The following is a 21585-nucleotide window of genomic DNA, read 5'->3' as shown; positions in this document are numbered from 1 at the left end:
TTCTCTCCAATAGATTTCTTTTTTCAAAACTTCATATTTTTTGGCATTGATCTCATCAATTATAGATGAGAGAATTTAATCATATATGCAAAAAACGATGATCATTATGGGAGAGAATTGAAATGAAGAAAATGTAAAATTTTGGTGGAGTCAGTCTTATGTTTTATCTCATTTACTTTTATCATGTATTTGAATTGCATTGTTTTTATTGTTTTCACTTTCTTTTTATTCATACATGTATCGTTCTCAAGTCCTGTTGTTTTTAACCTGCGTTTTAAATTAATCTGACATAACTTAAAGAAGCTTTTTCAATTTACATTTAAACAATAATCTAACTACTACATAACTATATTTTTTGCATTTGGCAGCTGTTCAAAAAAGGATTGACAGTTTTTTAAAGACCAAACGTTGAAATTAGTCGCCAAATATAGGATCAATTCTACATATATTCTAATCAACAATGCATAATACTAATAATAATAATTATTATTATCATTATTATTATTATATAAAAAAAATTGAAATGCTGTTATTATTATTATTATGATTGTTGTTGTTATTATGCTAAAATAATAATTAAGGCCAAACTGTCCTTATTGCTGCTCAGCTCAGTCCCTGTGGAGTCAATAGGACCAACAGGGGCGCGTGTCCTGTTACCTTCATCAATATTGCATCGGTGCTGCGCGTCGCGCATGTGCCACATGCACGGAAATGATTAACCCAAAACCTTTATTGACTGGAAAAAACAAAGTTGAATGGTGGACAGTTGTGGCGCATGCACGTATTTGCGTGTTGTCCCTGTGTTTGCTCTCTGTCTCACGGCTCTGAGGGGAACTGAAGTGCACATCACACACAGTGACCTTTGGAGCCGCTGGTTATTGTCGAGACGCGTGTAGGCGAGGTTGTAGCTTGTAATCGGTGAATCCGTGGGAACCCAGCACATGACGCACGCCTGCGCTCCCTCACTCCGTCCACTCACACAACAATGGGTCTGTGGGTCCCTGCTGTGTTTTTTATTTTGAGTGGAAAGACAAATCCCACTGCCGCCTCATCCATTCACACTGTCATCTTTTTAAACAGGAAAGTGCAAAAGAATAAATTAAACTCATTATGGTCCGGTCCATACAATAAGCTATAATGAGTAATGACAGACTGATGTGGATGTTTTCTTTTCTTTTGTATGTAGAATATGTTTCAACATATGGTGCATATATAGTTTGTATTAAATACAATGTTTAGCTGTTTTCTAATTAATCATTTGACTTTCTCCAGTATCTTATCCGCATGTGTGCACCTGCAGGCTGCCACAACACCAAACACTCCAACCATCTTCATTGCTCATGAAGCCATAGTTAATGCAGACTGCCAGTGTGAGTGGGAGTGCCTTGCCATAAGTTTTCACCGTCACTTGATTGCTGTCTATGTCGTAGAGGGGGCTGTACTCCAGTCTGCAGGCCATGTGGCCACTGCTGCTGCTGCCGCTGCTGCTGCTACACGCACCATCCGCACACACCGACAGCGGAGCAGAGAGAGACGGAGGAGGGCAAGTGAGCAGGGAGGAGGCGGTGCTGCGCGGACAACTGCGTCCCACTCCTGAAGCAAACATCTTCCACCAGATCATCCAGGCACCACACTTCTCCCCAGCTCCGACATCCAGCTGATCACAGCGTTGTGGTGGAACGACGGAGGGGAGCGGCGCAAACACTGAAGGTGAGTTTTAGGAACTGAAGCAGAGAGCATTCAAGCTGTGTCTCGGTCTGTGTCTCCGGCTCTTCTATCAGGTGCCACGACACCAATCTAATATTACAACGGTTTTTTTACGCACGGTCTGATGCAATAATGAATTTATCCAGAACTTAAACCTGCAGAAATTCGTATGTTAACAATTGCAAAGTTACAGGGAAATAAAATAAAGTCGAGTTTTAAGTGTATTTGCACATTAACCTCTGCTATGGCTCAATACCGATCTGCTTTTATTGTCTCTTAAATACTGGACTTAAGTAAAAACGCTGGCCTGCAACTTACTTGTCTTCTTTCTGTGTTTACAATTTTAAATGCCGACTATAATAAAGAGCTTAAAGTGTGTTTCGAATAATTTGCCTATTATAAAGTTTTGCTTGAGGCTGGTTTGAATTTGTCAAAAACTCACATGTCCACGTCAAACGTCGTCTCCGCAGCCTCCAGGCCTCCAAGCATGGACTCCATACCTGCGGGGCGAGACTCCAGCTCCCCGCCCAGCTCCAAACAAGAACTGTCCTACCCGAGCACCAACATGAAGCCCAACCAGGTCGGGCAGACGGTGCTGTACGGAATACCCATCGTGTCTTTGGTGATAGACGGCCAGGAGAGACTTTGCCTCGCCCAGATATCCAACACCCTCCTGAAGAACTACAGCTACAACGAGATCCACAACCGGCGTGTGGCGCTGGGCATCACCTGCGTCCAGTGCACCCCTGTCCAGCTGGAGATCCTCCGCAGAGCCGGGGCCATGCCTATCTCCTCCAGGCGCTGCGGGATGATCACGAAACGCGAGGCGGAGAGACTTTGTAAGTCGTTTCTCGGGGCTCACGCGCCTCCTAAACTTCCAGAGAATTTTGCTTTCGACGTGTCCCACGAGTGCGCCTGGGGGAGCCGAGGCAGCTTCATCCCGGCAAGATACAACAGCTCCAGAGCCAAGTGCATCAAGTGCACATATTGCAACATGTATTTCTCCCCAAACAAATTCATATTTCACTCGCACCGCACGCCGGAATCCAAGTACACGCAGCCAGATGCAGCAAATTTTAACTCGTGGAGGCGACATCTGAAATTGACAGATAAAAGCAGCCAGACAGATGTACTCCACGCATGGGAAGATGTGAAGGCCATGTTCAACGGGGGCAGTCGGAAGAGGACGCTGCCGGGCAGTGGGTCCGATTCCAGATCCCATATGAAATCACAAGGACCCAACCGTCCCCGAGAGTCACCCGAGATCCCTGCGAAGATCATCAGCTGCGAGGACAACCGCGGCGGCATGCCGAGCGCACGCAGCTACCCGGTCATCCCGGTGCCCAATAAAGGGTTTGGGATGCTGCAAAAAATCCCACCACCCCTCTTCCCTCATCCATACGGGTTCCCGGCCTTCGGCCTGTGTCAGAAGAAAGACGACAGCATCATGGGAGAGCAGAGCAAGCCGGGCCTGCCGGGTGTCCTGTGGCCTGCTAAGGACAGCGCGTATCACCCCTTCCCCATGTTCTGGCCCGCGGCGGGCGCGCTGCCGCTGCCCCCGTACCACCAGACCCAGCACAAGCCCGTGCCAGAGCTGCTGTGCCCGCCCAGACAGACTGACATGGACATATCCGAGCACAGTGACCGGAGCACCAACACGTCCAAAGACAGCGTGGTGGAGAACGACCGGTGCTCCAGCACGCAGTCCGCGCGTAACGACGACGACAAGTCCGGGGACGAGGCGAGGCCGCTGGAGGGGATGGCGCTTGTGCCCCGGAAAATCAGCTACGTGTCCGCGTTCAGGCCCGTCATTAAAGACGCTGACTGCATCGCTAAGCTCTACGGCAACAGGGCCCTTTACAACAACTGTCGCACCGGCTATCTGTCGCCCGATTTTTTAAGCGAGAGCTCCAGCTACCGCTCCGCGTCCCCCTGCGTGGACAGCGAGGGCGAGCCGGACGTGGACGTGGAGACGAACAAAACACCTGACGAGGAGGAGGAGGACGAGGGCGACTCCCGGCCTCCGTCCTCGGTGTGCGCTCGGACTCCCCCCGGCTTGGCACGCAGTGTCTCGCCTAAGGAGTCGGAGTGTAAGGGCCTGCAGGAGAGCAGGGTGTTTGACTCCCAGAAAATGAGCGTCCACGTGGCCCAGTCCTCTGACAGAGACGTGCACAGCAAGCAGCTATCAGAGAGCCACATAACTGCGTCTTTCACTGAAGTGAGTGACTTCAAACTGAGGAACACAAAACTGTAACCCTTCACTTTTAAGTTTCCATTCCAGTGGCTTTGTTTTCCTAAAGCCTGTGTGCATCTTTACGCACATGAACATCTGTGTGTCCTTATGGATGCTTGTGTCTGTCATGTTAAAACAGTGTAACCGCAGCATGTCCAGAGAAAAACGCATAAATCATCATTTAAATAAAAATGTATTGCCTTCAATTTTAGACTATATTTTGAATTATGAATTATAGATGTTATTTAAATTAATTGTTATAATTTAACCAAACGTATTGTAATTTTACGAGCTGAAAGAAGTGGTGATTGTTTCTCCTGTAGGTTTTCACACCGGAGAGAGCTGAGCTGCAACAAAGGAGCAGTCCGTATCAGTTCAGAGCTGCCAGTTACCAGAGTGGAGTACTTCCAACTAATGGTTAGATGTGTTTTTATTCTGCGTTTGTAACAATAAATCTTTTTTAAAAAATCGGAAAAAAAGAGGGCCAACCTCACATCGATTTATTTTCCCCTGTAAGATGATGGTGCGAGTAAAGAGGAGCCGTCTTCCACAGTGGAGGAGATCGAAACGAAATCTTTTCATGAACAAAGCGGCGAGGAGAACCAGCGGGAGCCCGAAGACGGTAAGTCACACTGAGGTCAGAGAAAATAAGCTTAAATTCCGTTTTCATAAAGTCTGTTTAAAAACACGGAGGCGCCACTTTTCATTTACAGAGAGAAATATAATTTATCTTCTGTGTGTTCAGGCGAGGACGCGCCAGTCCGAGCTGTGGCGACACAAAGAGATCTAGAAAGTCTGGCTAAAGGTAAGACAGTGACTAAAAGAATTAACGCGAAGAAAGGATATAATAACATTGTCATATTATTAGTAGCATTAGTATTATACTATTGGATGAGTAGAAATCCCACTTATTTACACTTCATCCATTTTATTTAATACAATAACAACAATTGTTTTAAGAGTAATTCAAATGAGCTTTAAAAAGGATATTGCCACTTTCCATTTAATGAACTAATTTCAACCACTTCCTCCCACATTGCTCATCCCCTTCAAATTGTAATGCCTTAGGGCAAAACACTTTCAAATTCCCCATTTATTTCTAACTTTGGTCGTATGTCCAAAGTTTCACTTGCAAAACCTCACATTCTCCTACAGAATTAAAATTAAATATAACAATTCATAAATTTCAGTTTTTTTCCCCTTGAGGCAGATTCTGTTGTGTCCCAAAAAATGTAGAAGTGGAGGTTTATTTATTTTTTGCTTCAGGCCCATAAGACCTGCTCTAAATTGTCAGTGTAAATGATGATGATGTCCTCTTCCCTGTCATTAAAAATTGAAAACCGCCCTAGAAGGACACACAATACTCCTGTACCTCTGCCCCTCAAACAGCTTGTATTTGTGTCTGCTTTTTAGATGAACTCCAGAAGCAGCTGTTAGAGCAGGTTGAGCTGAGGAAAAGACTGGAACGAGAATTTCAGAACTTGAAAGGTAAGCCAGATTCTGCAACAGTGCCTTATCCACCACTCTGGCTGTTATCCCTGTGAAAGTGATGTCATAGATAGAGACTCTTAAGTCTTCCAGTTCAAAGTTAAGTGTTCTTTTTCTTTCGTATTTCGTGATCCGGGCCTTGCCATGCCATGACCGGATGCACCTCAGCAGTGGCATGCATGAGCTCTCTCTGCAAAGCAAAAATCAGTTAAAGGGCGTCATTCATCCAAAGAACACTAAGTGGTTCAGGGACACACTCCCTTAGAAGAATGTGTTTCCAAAACCCATTTTAACACAGATTTGAGAGGATTATTATTTTAACCTTAAGTCCAAACATACTCACGCATGGTTAGAAAATAGCACTGGGGAAGAACATTGACAAGCAGATATTTTGGTGCTCAGTTTAATTTATAAACATTGATACTGTGAATACAAATAACTTGTTTTAAACATACTCTAGATGTCCATATAGACAGTTTTTTTTAATCTAAAATGTCAAAGTGTTGAACAATGAGGAGAGTGTTGATTTTTAACTGAAATATTAGAATTGATCTTAAGCTGTTTTGAACGTCAACACAAAGGAAAATGTTACAGAAAATATTTTAAAACCATTCAGAACATCTGGATTTATATATATATGATACACATAAAACTCCAAACTAGTGCTGTACAGATCATATTGCTTATAATAAACTGAAGGCTTAGCAACTGACGATATGGAGTCCATCATATACTTTTTTTTTTTTATGTCAGTAAGTAAACTCTCCAACATTTCTCCAAAATATCACCCTCTCAACTCTTCACACTCTGATTTCGAAGCTTTTTGAGAAAAGTATAGTAACATCTAGAATGGATTTTAAAAGTAGTCTGTGATATCAAAAAAAAGAAGAGAAAAGCACTAGCAGCATATCCCTAACAGCTCTAGTTGGTAAAATTATATTTAACTTTAAGAAACCTCAAATCTCCAGAGAGAGGAAAAACAATAGACTTGTTGATTTTAAAAGTCTTTAACAAAATGTTTACATTACTGAAGATCAGCACAGGATGATCCAAGTCTCTGTGGGTTTTGAGTCCAAGGTTAAATTATACACTACAGGCCAGTGTGTGGATAACGACTGAAGATGCAGCAAAAAGATCTCGTACATATATATACTACATATATTACTGTTGTTTAAAATCATATTCATCTTGTATGAATCACCTTTGTACAAAACCATGCATGTTAGAGAGGCACTTTAAATTAATTCAGAAAGATAAAGTGATAAAGCCACTGTGAAGTGTGCACATTGTTGATTTCTCTGTAAACAAACTAGCAAAAATGATTTAACACTTCCAGCTTTTACAGTTGTATTATGGGGTTTTATGTATTATTGTCTCATTGCTTTTTAACACATATAACATGAGTTCCCAGTGATGCGTCTTTGTAAAACTGAAATCTTTGCTTTGGACCTGACTCACATCCATAAATACATTTATATTTCTCTGTACATTCATTGATGATATTTGGATCCAACTATTGGGACAGAAGCAATAACAATTGAGTGACAACACAGTGCGACCGGTGCTCCATCTATAGCATTGGTTTCATTCCATATTTGTATAATACTTTAAAGAGGCAGTGAGGAGTGTTAGGATCTGGACTAATCTTGATCTGCAAACAAGACCAAATTACAATATTGACAAAATCCTAAATTTACAAATTGTATTTTTTAAGATCTGTTTAAGTAAAAAATAAAATTGTCAACTTAAGATTTACACTTTATAGCTTTGACTTACACTGCTATTGCTCATTTCAACTCTCATTGCTCCATTCAATATTTTTTTCTCAAAAAACAGCAATAAATGAACTACAGATAAATTACAGGTTTCTTTTCTTGAAAAGGCTGAATCCTATATCTCCACTTTAAAGCTCTCATTGATATATCTCCACACCACGAGCCAGTGTGGAGGAGGCCTGTGGTTTGTCTGGTGTTAAGCTTGAGAACAGCGCCCTGTAGAGGCGAGTGAATCTGTGACTGTTATCTCTGCCATCACACTCTCGAACATAAAAGCTCAACCAATTTTCAAGGTTCATTTAAATATTCATGACAAACTCACGCATGTTTTCAGCATTTTGGTGAGCCTGGTTAAATGAACACGTTTCTTCTGTGAAGATTGGTTCGTATTGACTGATTGTGATGTTAGAAACTCACCGAATCCCACTGACTGAAATGTGTGGCTCACGTTCGTCCCTCAGATAATTTCCAGGATCAGATGAAGAGGGAGCTCTCCTACAGGGAGGAGATGGTTCAGCAGCTTCACATCGTCAGAGGTGAGAGACATATAAGGAGCGGAGGGATGCGGACACGGCACGTGCACACACACCATCACTTTCTATATCGATTCACCAGATTGAACCGCTGTGGCACGTTTTACTGGCGTGATTGATGATTGACAGTTTGTGCGTAAAATGGTCTGTGTGTGCGCAATGTCACGGATCAGTCCGGGCTTCCTGCAGAATTCACTTGCACTTATATATACTGTTTACATATCCTTTAGTTAACTAGGGGAAAGTCTTCAAATCAAGAGTAGTTTATGTTGGAAATCCCTTATTGGGGACTTTCCTGCCTCTTACGCATAATCAGCGTCGTGTTTTCCTCACATTTGCACAGGGCCTGTGACCTAATGGAAATTACAAAGGGACGTAACATTTCTCTCTTAACCATGTACATTGATTATCAGTGCTCGGTGCATCTCACATGCCTCCTTACGTCTTGGCTCTGCAGTGTCTCCTGCTTGACACTTGAGTTGGACCAAGAAAGCACAAGTGGAACTTCTGTAATAATTGTTATCCTCGTTACATTATATACAGGAGGTGGAATATAAGCCAGGGTGCATGTAGACATTTCTGCAGACAGACATTTAACCGCCGTACATCCAGACTATAGACTCTAAAGGTTCAATCCAAACTTGCCTCCATGTTTTGCGCATGGTCGTGAATCAGCTGATCACATTACTGTTCGCATCAAACCTGCACATACGCGTGCGTAAGGCAATTACCCACCCTCCTTCACCTTGTATCAAATGTCAATCATGTGTTGTTTTCGCGTGCGCGTTTCACGGTTGATGGTTATATCCCCTTCTTCATAGAAGCTCACGACGCTTTGCACCATTTCTCGTGTAAGATGTTGACTCCTCGCCACTGCAGCGGCTCCTGCTCCTTCAAGTCTCCTCTGCTGCCGCCCTGAACCACACCGCTCCCCCTTTATACACCTGACCTGATGAAAACCAGAGGACACCTCATCCTCCCTCCAGCTCCTGTCCAACAGCACACCGCGAGGAGGAGGACACAATAACCTCCAGAGACACTCGAGTCCAGAGAAGACTAACGTGTATTATTTCCCTGTAATATAAAAAAATGTGTATCCACACTCCCAGCGTTTATGTAACCATTTTGGCATAAGGTGACATTTGTTTTTCTTTCCTGAAATAATACAATTGATATCTATTATTTGTGGCAAAGTGCAATGACAATGTATATGTACCTTGTAATAGTTCTAGGTTGTTTATTTATTTATTTATTTGGGTTTTCTTATGTCAATAATAGCAGCTTGGATTAGCCCATCCATTGCTCCTGATCCTCACAGTATTGTGAATTAGCCGACCACTACTTTTTACTGTACACCTCCGCAGGCCATCAGCTTGGTTGTTATGCACTTTAAACGTGTGAAATAAAAAAAAAGAAAGCCTGTGCATTGAAATTAGGCCTAAAATAAGTATATAGCGGTCAAACCATGCATTCTTTTTTTCTTTTGAACAAACACAGAAGTTAGTAGGCTAAACAAGTTCACCCCCGCGACCTTGTAAGTAGCCACATATTGTATTAAGAGTAGATTATTTGTTCATGTCATAGTTTTCATCTCTACTGAATAAATCGTTTAATGAAAAGAAATGTGGATTATTCATCTGAGCAAATGTTTATTCACAAAAGGACAAACAGCAAAAATATGAGCATATAGATTGTATATGGATCATATAACTCTTAATCTTACCCATAAAGGAAGAGCAAAGACTTTATCAGAACAACTTTGTATCCAACTTTTATGTGCTTGATTTTCGACATTATAGCAATTATATCCACGGGGAAAAAAACAACTTTCCTATTTTCTGCATATATAAAATACATAAATTAAACTCCCCAGTATGGAACCAACAATTGTTCGTCATTTGTGCTTGATAAGGGCCTGAGCACCAACTGCTTTTCGTTTGATTATTCAGGAAAATTAATCGCATTTTTGACGGCTTGAACATACTCGAAAAACTCACCAAACTTCGTGTCAGGCCTGATTTAAATGTACGTATTCTGGAGTAATTTGAAATAGGCGTCGCAAAATGGCTCAACAGCGCCTCCTAAAGCGCATCACAAAATTCGGTAAACGTGTATCATGACCGGACGAAAAAAAAGTTCCTAGCACCACTTTGATTAATGCAACAGGAAGTTGTCCATTTTGGCCGTTTAACACATTGTGTATTTCAACAAACTCCTCGTAGAGCTTTCATCAGATCAACTTCAAATTCGGTGAGTGTCATCTTGACTCCTTGCAGATTAAAACTAACTCAAATTGTGAGTTTTCGTCACACGGTGTGACCGTGGCGTGGCGTCAAATTTTGATGAATCACCATCAAAACACAAGGTTGTTGTATCTCGGACATACATGGTCCAATTGACTCCAAACTGGACATGTATGACAAGAGTCCCGGCCTGATGACATCTACACACAAAATCATGAATTAAAATCACAGCGCCCCCTGGTGGCAACAGGAAATATCTTGTTTTTTGCACGTCTTAAACTTTGATGTATTCCTCCTCGTCTATAGACCACAACCATGTCAAACTTTCTCAGAAGGGCTTCAAGACATTGATGATGAAGTATTATGGAAACTGTGAGGTTTTGTCAGTACCATGTTAGTGGCGTGCTGTTACACACGAAGTTGCTGTAACTTCTGTGTACTTTGTTCAATCTCCCTCAAACTACAGGTTTGTAGTAACAGGAAGTGACATTTATTTTACCTTGATGCACTGCTCCTGGCTGGTTTACAATATACAGCTCAAATGAGCTCAGACAAGTCATATGACCATGGTCAGAATCGTGACATTTCCTCAAACCGTGTAAACATTGAGGTGCGGCGAAGGTTGATCCTTCGCCAAAGGAGACAAAGTTGTCATAACTCCAGTGTGAATTGTCCAATCAGCACCGAAATTCTGACACATGATCAGTGTCCCAGCCTGAACAGCTCCATATGTCAATATTTACTAAGGGTCATAGCGCCTCCTACTGATTCACTGTGAAAAGAGGAAAATCAGTCATCAATACACACAATCCACTTCTGTTGTTTGTGTCTTTTCTCTACACATATATTTATTTATTCATTTATTCGAGTAGAACATTTTGAGCCACCTCATCAGATATTTGATTTGGCTATTTGAATAAAACCAGTATAACTGCTGACAATTCATAGACATTTAATGAATGAATGAGCTGTTGGGTCTTTTTTTTGTAGGGAGTTAAAAGCCATTTAGGTTGTTAACTTCTGGTTTAATCTTGGGACCAAGCCTTTTATTATATGGAGATATGTTAAATCTTCAGCAAACCTTTAAAGAAAATACAAAAGTAAAGTACAAGCACCGTAACACTGTGAAGAAGTAGCCTAAAAATAATTGATTAACAGTTGCTGTCTTGGAAGAAAAAGAAGTGTTATGTTGTATGTTTTGTGTACACGCCTCACACGCTGGGTGTGAGTGGTTTGTTTATAAAGTTTCTTCAGCGGTTCCCTGTGTATTTGTCTGTGCTCCGGCAGCGCCCTCTGCTGTCCGCTGCCGAGAAGCGACGGACTATTTTGAATCCTCTCTGTCCCTTGAGGCTGGCTGTTGCGCATGCGCAGCCAGTACAACAAGATGGCGGAGAGTGCGGAACTGAAGGTAAAGCTAGCCTCTACCGTAGCTTGACAAATAGACGTTTCCCATTGCGATATTTCACGTTCAAACCGAAGCGTCGTTGTTGTTCGACAGCAGAGAGGCGAGGAGCGGTGTGATTGAAGCGCCCAACGAAACAGCGAGGCAGGGAGGCCCGAACAGCCTGTTAGCTGACTGGCTAGCTCGTTAGCATTAGCTTTGTTATTGTTGCCGACGCTGCGTTAGGCTGTCCCCGCGGTCCCCTGCAGATAAGGCCACATATCGCTTTCAGGAAAAGACCAAAGACACAGTCACGTCAGCGCTTTTGAGCTCAGCAGCTCCGTAGTTCCATCCACCTGATAGTATCAGGGATTCGCAGACCGGACCGCTGTGTCTCTTTCAAAAAAACGGGCTCTGTCTATTCCCTGGAAGGCGAGCGCCGTTTAGCTTCCAACCTCTCATCTCTTGAGCAGATACAATGTGAAACCCCCCTTAAATACAGAAATAATCCACAGCCTGCATAGGATTGATGTTGACCCACGTTGATGGTTACTATTCAAACACACGGGATGAAGTAAACAATGTAAATGTAAGTGTTTAAATCGGATGACACCTGTATCGTTCAGGCGCTGTTAGCTGCTTTATAATGTCTCCTTCTTCCTATCTATTCAGTTTAGGTAATCAATACACAGCAGCTATCGATATTAACGCGAAACATCCTTGTTTTGATTGTTTCCCTCCCTGAACTAATCTCTGCTCTGTTGACACTACATTCACCAGACGATTAAATAATCTGTGTCATTTAAACTCAGTAAATACAGTAAATACATGAGTGCAGCACCGCTAATAAGACATTTAACTAAATCCAAGAGCTCAATAGTCATTTATTAACATCGACTATTTGTTCTACGTATGTCTGAAGGTATGTGGCTAGATTTCAAGCGTCATCAGGATGTTTACTGTTACTCAAATATTTACCTTTTGCTGTTTCTCTCGGGGCTAACTGTGCTAACAAATTCACAGATTACCTCGACTGGTCATCAAAGTTTGACAGTTACGTCTGTTTCTAGGCTTCATAATATCAGGTTGGCTTTTTAAATCTAACATCAAGTGTTTGATTTGTTCACTAGCAGGGACAAGGGATTGTTATTATACTGGGTGGACCTAAACTTGTGGCGTTGCTTAAATTAATGTCATTAGGATGTTTGTTATTTTCCGGAGAATTACAAGTATTAACACGGGTATTAGATTATGTGTTGTTGTAAGATGTTTCTGTTTTTGAGAACCTCCTACAACAAAAAAACAATGTCCTTCATGTCATATAATACAAGATCACACTCTACTTTCTGAAAAGATAACCAAAGCTGAATCAACATTTCTGTGACGCTGTATTGGATTCAATTCTTTTGTACAGATATTTGTGTTATTGTGTCCACATCCTGTGTTATCACTTGCGGGTCGGGAGATTTATAGATTATGGATTTGACAAACTAGATTGAGGAAGAAGTAATCTCAGAGTGGGTGTGTTTGTTACATTTATTGTAGAATGACGTTCATATGTTCGTCTTCGTTTACAAAAACAGATAGTGGGACACATGTCAAAGACTATGTATACTACTATATTATATTTGTCTTCTATGGACAATTCGCAAGATAGCAAAGGATATTCAGGATCAGCCAATCAGCTTTGATATTATGTTTTAAACAAATCATGTTTAAAGTCTAAAGAAATTGTGTTTCTTTACATCAGTGTAGCAATTATGTGTTCTCCGGGGTATAATAGACCATTTTCCCACTCTTTATTTTTCACCAGCAAATGGTAATGAGCCTTCGAGTTTCGGAGCTCCAGGTGTTGTTGGGGTATGCAGGGCGGAATAAGCACGGACGCAAACATGAACTTTTGACCAAAGCTCTCCACCTACTCAAGGCTGGTTGCAGTCCTGCGGTCCAGATGAAGATCAAGGAGCTCTACAGACGGCGCTTCCCAACCAAAATGGTTTCGCCAGTGGACCTGGCCCTGCCTGGCGTTCACTCTGCCTCCAGCCTGCCCGCTGGCCTCGCTCAGCTGGGGTTTGACAGCCACGGTTCGCCGTCACCTCTGCTGCCTGTTTCTTTACTTGGGCCTAAACATGAGCTGAGTCTGCCTCACCTCCCCTCTGCCCTGCACCCAGTACACCCTGATGTCAAACTCCAGAGACTACCATTCTATGACGTGCTGGATGAGCTCATTAAGCCAACCAGCCTGGGTGAGTCCACCACTTCATGCTGAGCTCTGGGTCCAGTGATAACACTTCTCTCTCATGTGTTTACTGATGGAGCATTGTGAAAGTCCAATATGTGATCACATTAGTGATTAGTGTTTTCTGTAGATTTGTCCCCTGACTGTGATGTTCTGTTTCTAATTTCTTTTTCGTAGCCTCAGACAATAGTCAACGGTTCCAGGAATCATGTTATGCCTTCGCATTAACACCACAACAAGTTCAACAAATCAGCAGCTCCATGTAAGTGAGAAAGCTCTGGTGCAAATTGTCTTCAGCTCAAAGGGAATAACAAATAATACAATGAGAGCATTGTAGCTGTCAAACCCTTTTACATGTGTTTACTCAAGAAAGCAGGTTTTATCTGACACCTATCAATTACAGTAAACTGTGTAGTTATTCAATATCTGTGCTTAACTGTTCTCACCAGTGTGACCTGACTTCTCTTTTTATCCTTTAGGGACATATCTGCGACTAAATGTGACTTTGCTGTTCAAGTCCAGTTAAGGTATGTCTAACTATCATACTTTTCTTCTGAGCACAAAACCCTTCTGTTTTATTTAAGATGTATATTTGCTCTAAAGTGAGTATTGTTTAAAGCTATTCTCAGTTTTGAACTAAAAACGTCCATGTCACTTGTACAGTTCCATTACTTCATTATGTTTTTGTCTTAAAACCTAACTGCATATCATATAAACATCCCTGTGGTTAAGGTTCACTTTAATATTAAGATTTACAAAGTAAAAAAAATAAAAACATTAAATAGAAAAATAAAAAGGTTTAACTTTAATTTACAGGTGATGTTAAATACCAAAGCTAGAAATCAAGATGATTTACCATGAGAACAGATTCTGAGCTGTGGGATGAGGCGTGCAGGGCATGTCTGTGTCTTGGATTCACATTCACAAGTTTTGAAACACATTGAACTTAAGCCATTTTATAAGAAATTAATGATAAAAAAAAAAAGAATGAACAATCCGGTCAAAGCACAGTTGCAGGATTAAATATTCAGTGTTGGGATGACTGCCATCCTTTAAGAAGTGCTCTCCTATATCATAGATGGAGATGGCTGTACTTGACACAACTGACATGGTAAAAATAAATCAAGCAAGCCAACCTTTTTGTGACAGTGGCAACAGAAACAAATTACTTTTGACATTAAACTTATCACTTTACGTAATCTACTTTCCTTATTTTCAGATTTTGTTTATCGGAGACGAGCTGTCCCCAGGAGGATCATTTCCCCTCTAATCTGTGTGTGAAGGTGAACGGCAAACCCTGTAATCTGCCGGTGAGTCCACACAGTTTGTCATTAATCTCTCTTTTGGCTCCATATACAACCACTGACAATTCAAGTCATTGATGTTTGATATTTTTTCTGCAGGGATATCTTCCTCCCACCAAAAATGGAGTTGAACCAAAAAGGCCCAGTCGTCCTATTAACATAACCTCTCTCGTGCGATTGTCCACCACAGTCCCTAACACAATTGTGGTGTCATGGACCTCAGAAATTGGGAGGGTAAGAAGATCCATAACAGAATATTGGCCAAGTGTTATGAAACAGCTCTCGTACCACAAACTGTTTTCCTTTTTCCTCCGAAGCCTTGAGGAGGATATTTGACCTTTTTACTCACTGTTTTTTTATCTCTTTTATCAGAGTTTTTCCATGGCTGTTTATTTGGTAAGACAGCAGTCGTCTGCAGTGTTGCTGCAAAGACTAAGGGCCAAAGGAATTAGGAACCCTGACCACTCAAGAGCTTTAAGTAAGTCACCACTTAATTTTATTGTGAAAACGTTGAACTAGCTTTGCCACATACATGTTCTTATTTCATATAATGATAGATTGGAATTTCCAGGAATTAAACTTAGGACATAAAAAGGGAAGTAAATGCTGCTTGGGCTTAAGTTCCTCTGTGATTCCAGGAAAACTCCATTTGTTTACTGTGTGGAGCTATACAGTAAATCCAAGTGTGGTGTTTGTCTTGTATTGTCATTCTGTGTGTATCTGAGGGTATTAGAAGCTAGATTGGGGTCCTAATGAATAAATCAACATATTTCACTCTTCTTTTTTTATTCAACCGTCTTCATTCTTGTATTTAATCCTTGTGTTTTTCTTATTCTTTCTCACAGTCAAAGAAAAACTGACGGCAGATCCAGAGAGTGAAATCGCCACCACCAGTCTACGAGTCTCTCTCCTTTGTCCTGTAAATACAATTCACTACTATACTGCTTCATAAAGAACATTTCTATTGTGTAAGGGGGGGGGAAATGAAGAAGTGTTGGGGAACTATATTATTGCTTCTGCTATAATTTGTCGTAAATGTTTGTATTGTATAGCGTATGAGAGAGGGATTTTGATCCTGTGTTTCCCTTTGTTTGTTTTTTAAAGCTGGGGAAGATGAGGCTGACAATCCCTTGCAGAGCATTAACATGCTCACACCTTCAGTGCTTTGACGCTACGCTTTACATCCAAATGAATGAGAAGAAGCCGACCTGGGTTTGTCCAGTCTGCGACAAGAAGGCTCCATATGAGCACCTCATAATTGACGGGTGAGCACAACACTGCTTCATCGACTACATGAATCCTTTTTTGATCTTTTTCAGCAAGTGAAGTATACAGTATGACCGTTTACTCTGCTTACGTCCTCTGGCCAGCTCACACTTTCACAATGAACCAATAGTATTTTTACAGTTCTCCGTTTCCCCACACACAGATTTATTTGATGCCACAGCCACAATATTAACACCCACGCATATTGATCTTTTTTTATTTTTTTTATAGCAGAGCTGTACATTGATTTGCTGAGCCTCTCTCAGCTCCACGCTCTCCCTCACACAATGAAATGCACACACTGAACTGCTTAAAAGGGACATTTGGTCTTTATCAACACCGATGACAGAAATGCTTGTGGAGACATTCTAAGACCAGGTGTGAACAGATGTATTCGGAGATGTCCTCTTGTAATCGGATCGAAGATATTAATATCAGGTCTGAAGAGGATTGTAATTAATTCCACAAAAAAAACCTGTATTGAAATATCATGATGTTTTCACAGGTTGTTCATGGAAATCTTGAGTAGTTGTTCTGACTGTGATGAAATCCAGTTCAAAGAAGATGGAAACTGGTCCCCCATGAGGTCAAAGAAAGAGGTGCAGGAGGTGTCTGCTTCGTATAATGGTGTCGACAGCGGTAAGTAGCACATAGACTTCACATTTTGTGCATGTGCTCACGTCATTGAGATCTGTGGGCAGAGAGTAACTAAGCTGTTTCTTCTCAGATTCGACAGATACCCATGATCTAAAACGGGGGTCATCTCACGACAACAACAAGAAGGTTGATGTGATTGATCTCACGCTGGACAGCTCCTCGGAGGAAGAACCTGATGATGAGCCGCCTCCTAAACGGGCCTGTCCCTCACTTTCACCAGTCTCTCCACCTCCAAACAAAGGGTGAGTCACCCACACCACAAGCAGGAAGTGTTGTGTTGCTGCTTTTTGTCATTAACATGATTATGTTGTTTCCTCTCAGGGTTTTGAACCTACACAGCCAGGCCTCACCTGTGAGCAGAGCTCCCAGCATGCCCTCTGTGGAGACAAGCTACATTCCTCCTCCTCCACCTCTTATCCAGGACTACCGCCACTATTACCACACAACTAGTGACCTGCCAGGTATTGTTGTTGTGTGTTTGTTCAATCAGCTTGTAACAACAAATATGATGAATGTTATTGGACTGAGACTTCTTTCTTTTCTTGCAGATCTAAATTTCTTCTCCTTCCTCCAAGGCGACAATCAGGTATACTTACAGTTACCTTACTCGTCAGTGTCGCAGCAAATAGTTTCCTCTCGAGTCTTATTCACACAGTGCAGTCTGAAGAACACTGAAGTAATTAGAATGGCACTTAGTAGAGCGCATAGCTCCGCCAGGGCCCAACTGTCTCCTTAAATCCAATCAAGCTGCACCAAATTGCCAAGAATCATAGATATATGTCCTCTAAACATGCCTGTTTTTTTTTTTAATCAAGATCCATAAATAATTCCCTGGGAAATCAGTGAAAATGTCCAAAAATCGTGTCTCGCAATGATAAAGAAAGTCATAAATAAAAATTCCTGGATCTGCACCTAAATGTGACGGACCCATACCACATCCTTCCACACTTCTTCTTTGTAATTGTCCAGTAGTTTTTTGATAATCCTGCGTACAAACAAACGGAACAGGGATAAAAACATAACTTCCTTGGCGGAGGTAGTAATTCTGTCAGATGGCTGAGATACTGAGCTCAGCACTTTTAACTTCTCAAAGACTCGAGAGGTAATTTTACAGTTTAAATGTGTTTTACTCCAAACCCATATATTTTTGTGTTTTTCTCCTAAATCTGTCGCTTAGAAGCTACTTTTCTCCCTATGTTTCATACAAACAGCCCCTGAACTAGAATGTAGTGTCACAAGGCAGCATCATACTTCAGTATAAGCTTGGTTGTTGGGTAACTGTTGCTTTCCTCTTTTTCTGTTAGCATTACAACATGGTGATGGCCGCCGCAGCAGCTGCATCGGCGTCCGAGGACCACGAGCTGCTCCTCAACCGTTTCCTGCCGTACGGCTCCTCTCAGATGCTACGGGAGCCGCCGGGCACCCCGGGGAGCAGCACGCTGGCAGCCACCAACGGAGGCAGCAACAGTGGCAGCACCAGCAGTTTGGTGTCGTCCAGCAGTCTGCGGGACCGAGACAAAGACAGAGACCGAGACAGGGACAGCCACGCCCTCTCAGGATTGTCGAGGTCCTCGGTGGAAGCTGCAGCGGCCATTTATGGCTCCATATCTGACGTTATCTCTCTTGACTAGACCCACACAGAACTGAAAGACACGGGGGACCTCGAGAACAGGAGTACTTTGTAAATAAGGAAGAGGAAGACGAAAGAATACAGTCCTATGTACAGAGAGGAAAATCTATTTTCAATTTTACTTATCATATGTATATAAACTTAGGACGCTTCTTGTCCAGTGAGTTACTTCAGTTGATATTTTTCTGTGAATACTGAAGACTTTTTCACACCTCTTCATGTGGTCCTTTGATTATATTGTATCTTTTGTACCTGGTTTTTACAGTTTTGTTTCGATATTCCATGTCAATGGCATTATTTCAGTATGTTACATGCACAGAACCCAGTAAGGTGACACCTTATGGAACATGATATTTAGAATATAAAGAAAATGGGCATTGTTATAGATGTACAAAAGACAAGTTACAGCAAAACAGGAAAAATGTGTAACACTTTCTCTATTTTCTAAATGGCATCATTTCTGTCAAAGACAATGTTTTGACAACAGAAAGATCTGGCCATTTACGCCATCACTGTAGATTTTTCTGGAAGACATTCATGCTGTGGTCATATTATTTTTAAGGAATTATTTATGATGTAAGTTATGTTGGATGTATGCTGTTTTTTAAAGAAGCATTCCCTATGCCTCGAGGAACCGTTGCCACTAGAATTTGCAAAAGCAAACGCTACATCCTTCTGTTGTCATGACCCTGCACTCGTTTCCTTCTCCTTTCTGTCAGTCAAATCAGAGTTCATACTCTATTTAACACAAATATAAATTGGGAGTAAGTCAGTATTGTAAGAGCAGGTTTTTTCAGTGTGTGAATGGCTCTAGTCCAGCAAGCAGCCTTCTCTTGGTAAGTGACACAATTGGACCTTTGTACACATTTAAGAACTGCAGTATTGTGTCTTTTTTTAAAGCACAGCTGCTCTAATGCTCTATTACATGTTTAAAAAATATACACAGTGAACGACAGTGAAGTTGCCAGTCGACAAATTCCTTCTCCGCTTTCAAGACAAGGCTAGTTTCTGGTCCACTTAAAGTATTTATTTAATTGAAAGGCTTAAAAAGTGTTCAGCGAGTGCAAGTGGGTTAATGACATTTCATGATATCTTTATGTTTGATTTTAGCACTTGCTTTCTTCTTCTTTTTTTTACCTAAAGGTTTGTATGGAGCTGTGAAGCGTTCACAGTTGCATTAAAAACACGAGTAGTTTTCAGCTTTGCATGTGTCTGCGAATTACCTGAAAGCTCACCTGTTAGAGTGCTATGCTGGTTCTTAGTGAGTCCACAGGATTAGCATAGCCCCATGTTTTTGTTGTTTAGTGTATTTACAACAGCCTTTAATTAAGATATCTGTGATAGCTTAGTCTTCAAGTGTATCACAACATGCATTTTGGCCTAGAAGTTCAAAACTATTGAAGTTAGGATGGACACACCCCCTCCCTTAATTTTTCTTTACTTGTGCTTACAATTAGGATTATTTATTATTATCATATATATTTCCAGCATTTGTTGATTCGTGGATATGCATTGCTGTCATTGTATGTGATATTTCTTTTGTAATTATATAATTAATGCTATTTAAAAATGTCATTGTTGCTTGACACGCAATGTATCATTTTTTGTTTCTCTGTCCGTTTTATTATCAGATGATGTCAATAACTCATTAGAGGCTTTGATCATTTTGAACCGCTACAAGGTCTACTGTGCTGTTTGATATTTGTAAGAATTAAACAGATATAAGAAAGTGCATCTCTGTAGTCGGTCTTAGGGCAGAACTCATTCAGCTCATTCTGTCACATTCTGCTGTAAGATTTACTTTGAATTCAATTTGTTGTTTGGCAAAAACCCTAAAATCAATCACACCTTTTAAAGTCTTCACTATAGAACATGCTCACAATAGAGGTATCAATATCTGTATTGTTAAAGAAAAAGGTTGCATACTTGTTTTAAACAAACTGTCACTGAAAATGAAAATGAAATGATTCGAAGTGCACAGCAGACACTGAGGTCGTGACTCAGCAGGTGTTAGATTGTCGTCAGAACTCATTTGTGAATCTATAACTGAAACAGTCAGGGACCTTGAGTTTTTAGCTTGTTGAGTGTCTCTAGTGATCAGTGAGATCAAAAACTGTTAATCGTATTTGAACTTCCCTTAGAATTTCTAAGTATGGTGAAGGCCGTTCCATGAAAAATCTAAAAGGTGTTTTATATCTCCTTTCTACAGCAACAAGATGAATTTGTCAGTTGATAATCTGTCTTTAAAATATAAAAACAATAATTAAAAAAAGGGAATCAAGAGGGAATTACACTTAATTCAAGAAAGGCTTTTAGCAGGAGCTCCTGCTGCTGCATGAGTTCACTTGGATGAAGTAGCAATAAGTACAGTTTTAAAAGCCTTTTCAAAATGAAATTTGCCATTTCATTTTTTCAATTAAATAATTAATTTACAATTATGGACAGAATAAGAAAATGCTGTGTGATAATTAAATGGCAAATTATCTTTTTATTAATCATTAATCATGATCATTAGATGTTGGGTTCATTGAGCCATCAAATGCAAATCAAAAGTTTCATATTATACCATGCTTTTTTTCCAAAGGTATCAATTTATTCATTTATGATAATTAAATGCTTTAAAACTATGATTTTATTGCGGCAAATTACTTGCTCTATAACGGACTGCTTTATTGCAACACACATCTACAGGAACGACAACATTCATATGTCTGTAATAGTGTTAATGTCTGCTCAGTTCCATGCAAAGCCATAATTAAAGTTATTCATTATATATTTTTAAATGCAAAAAAGTAAAAAGTCCTCACAGACAGGTGAGAATTTGGAGGAAAGTTTGATGTCTGTTGCCACTGTGTGAAACACTGAACTGAGTTTGTAGTTGTTGTGGCCTCGCTGCTGTGACTGCAGAGGAAGAGGCACAGGAGCAGGACTGTAGTTGACTCTGAAGACAACATGTCTCAAGTTGTGTTTCTGATCATTTGGGGGTTTCCAGTTAACATTTACATTACACTCAGTAATGATTTTTTTGTTTTCTGAAAATAAAATTACGGGGCCAAAGCATTTCCACAATGAATGTGGTTTTTAAAATATGATTTATAAATTTGGTTTATTTATCTTATCTGTTCATGT

The 21585-nt window shown here is 40.9% G+C and overlaps 2 protein-coding genes across 8 annotated transcripts; both read left to right on the top strand.

Annotated features, from left to right (window-relative positions):
- Nucleotides 1-1474: 1474 nt before the first annotated feature.
- On the top strand, nucleotides 1475-9252 carry skor1b (SKI family transcriptional corepressor 1b). Its single transcript, XM_035157183.2, has 8 exons — nucleotides 1475-1710; nucleotides 2178-3925; nucleotides 4264-4357; nucleotides 4458-4562; nucleotides 4686-4745; nucleotides 5354-5428; nucleotides 7665-7739; nucleotides 8558-9252. Exons 2-8 carry the CDS (start codon nucleotides 2195-2197, stop codon nucleotides 8653-8655), a joined length of 2238 nt encoding a protein of 745 aa, XP_035013074.1. The 5' UTR covers nucleotides 1475-1710; nucleotides 2178-2194; the 3' UTR covers nucleotides 8656-9252.
- A 2087-nt stretch (nucleotides 9253-11339) lies between these two features.
- On the top strand, nucleotides 11340-20190 carry pias1b (protein inhibitor of activated STAT, 1b). 7 transcript variants are annotated; one of them, XM_035157287.2, is made up of 15 exons: nucleotides 11342-11387; nucleotides 12384-12445; nucleotides 13174-13606; nucleotides 13777-13861; nucleotides 14079-14126; nucleotides 14819-14909; nucleotides 15003-15137; nucleotides 15276-15381; nucleotides 15749-15822; nucleotides 16008-16168; nucleotides 16675-16808; nucleotides 16897-17068; nucleotides 17148-17287; nucleotides 17375-17412; nucleotides 18131-20190. In XM_035157287.2, the coding sequence occupies exons 3-15, from the start codon at nucleotides 13177-13179 to the stop codon at nucleotides 18455-18457; spliced, it is 1941 nt and encodes a 646-aa protein (XP_035013178.1). In that variant the 5' UTR covers nucleotides 11342-11387; nucleotides 12384-12445; nucleotides 13174-13176; the 3' UTR covers nucleotides 18458-20190. The 7 variants fall into 7 exon arrangements, with proteins under 7 accessions (XP_035013181.1, XP_035013178.1, XP_035013177.2 ...); XM_035157288.2 differs by lacking the exon at nucleotides 11342-11387 and adding an exon at nucleotides 11394-11949; XM_035157290.2 differs by lacking the exon at nucleotides 12384-12445 and having other exon boundaries at nucleotides 11340-11387; nucleotides 13288-13606.
- The last annotated feature ends 1395 nt before the right edge of the window (nucleotides 20191-21585 follow it).

The sequence above is a fragment of the Hippoglossus stenolepis genome, chromosome 5, assembly GCF_022539355.2.
Source record: "Hippoglossus stenolepis isolate QCI-W04-F060 chromosome 5, HSTE1.2, whole genome shotgun sequence".
NCBI classification, from domain to species: domain Eukaryota; kingdom Metazoa; phylum Chordata; class Actinopteri; order Pleuronectiformes; family Pleuronectidae; genus Hippoglossus; species Hippoglossus stenolepis.
Note: the sequence above shows the minus strand (reverse complement) of the source record. Positions and strands in the feature narration are given on the sequence as shown.

Excerpts from the sequence above, each read along its gene's own strand:
- skor1b (XM_035157183.2), top strand. The coding sequence starts at position 2,195 with ATGGACTCCATACCTGCGGGGCGAGACTCCAGCTCCCCGCCCAGCTCC. Across the intron at positions 4,358-4,457 it reads TGGAGTACTTCCAACTAATG|ATGATGGTGCGAGTAAAGAG; the intron begins GTTAGATGTGTT and ends TTCCCCTGTAAG. Across the intron at positions 4,563-4,685 it reads CCAGCGGGAGCCCGAAGACG|GCGAGGACGCGCCAGTCCGA; the intron begins GTAAGTCACACT and ends CTGTGTGTTCAG.
- pias1b (XM_035157285.2), top strand. The coding sequence starts at position 11,890 with ATGTTGACCCACGTTGATGGTTACTATTCAAACACACGGGATGAAGTA. Across the intron at positions 17,069-17,147 it reads TCTCCACCTCCAAACAAAGG|GGTTTTGAACCTACACAGCC; the intron begins GTGAGTCACCCA and ends GTTTCCTCTCAG. Across the intron at positions 17,288-17,374 it reads CACAACTAGTGACCTGCCAG|ATCTAAATTTCTTCTCCTTC; the intron begins GTATTGTTGTTG and ends CTTTTCTTGCAG.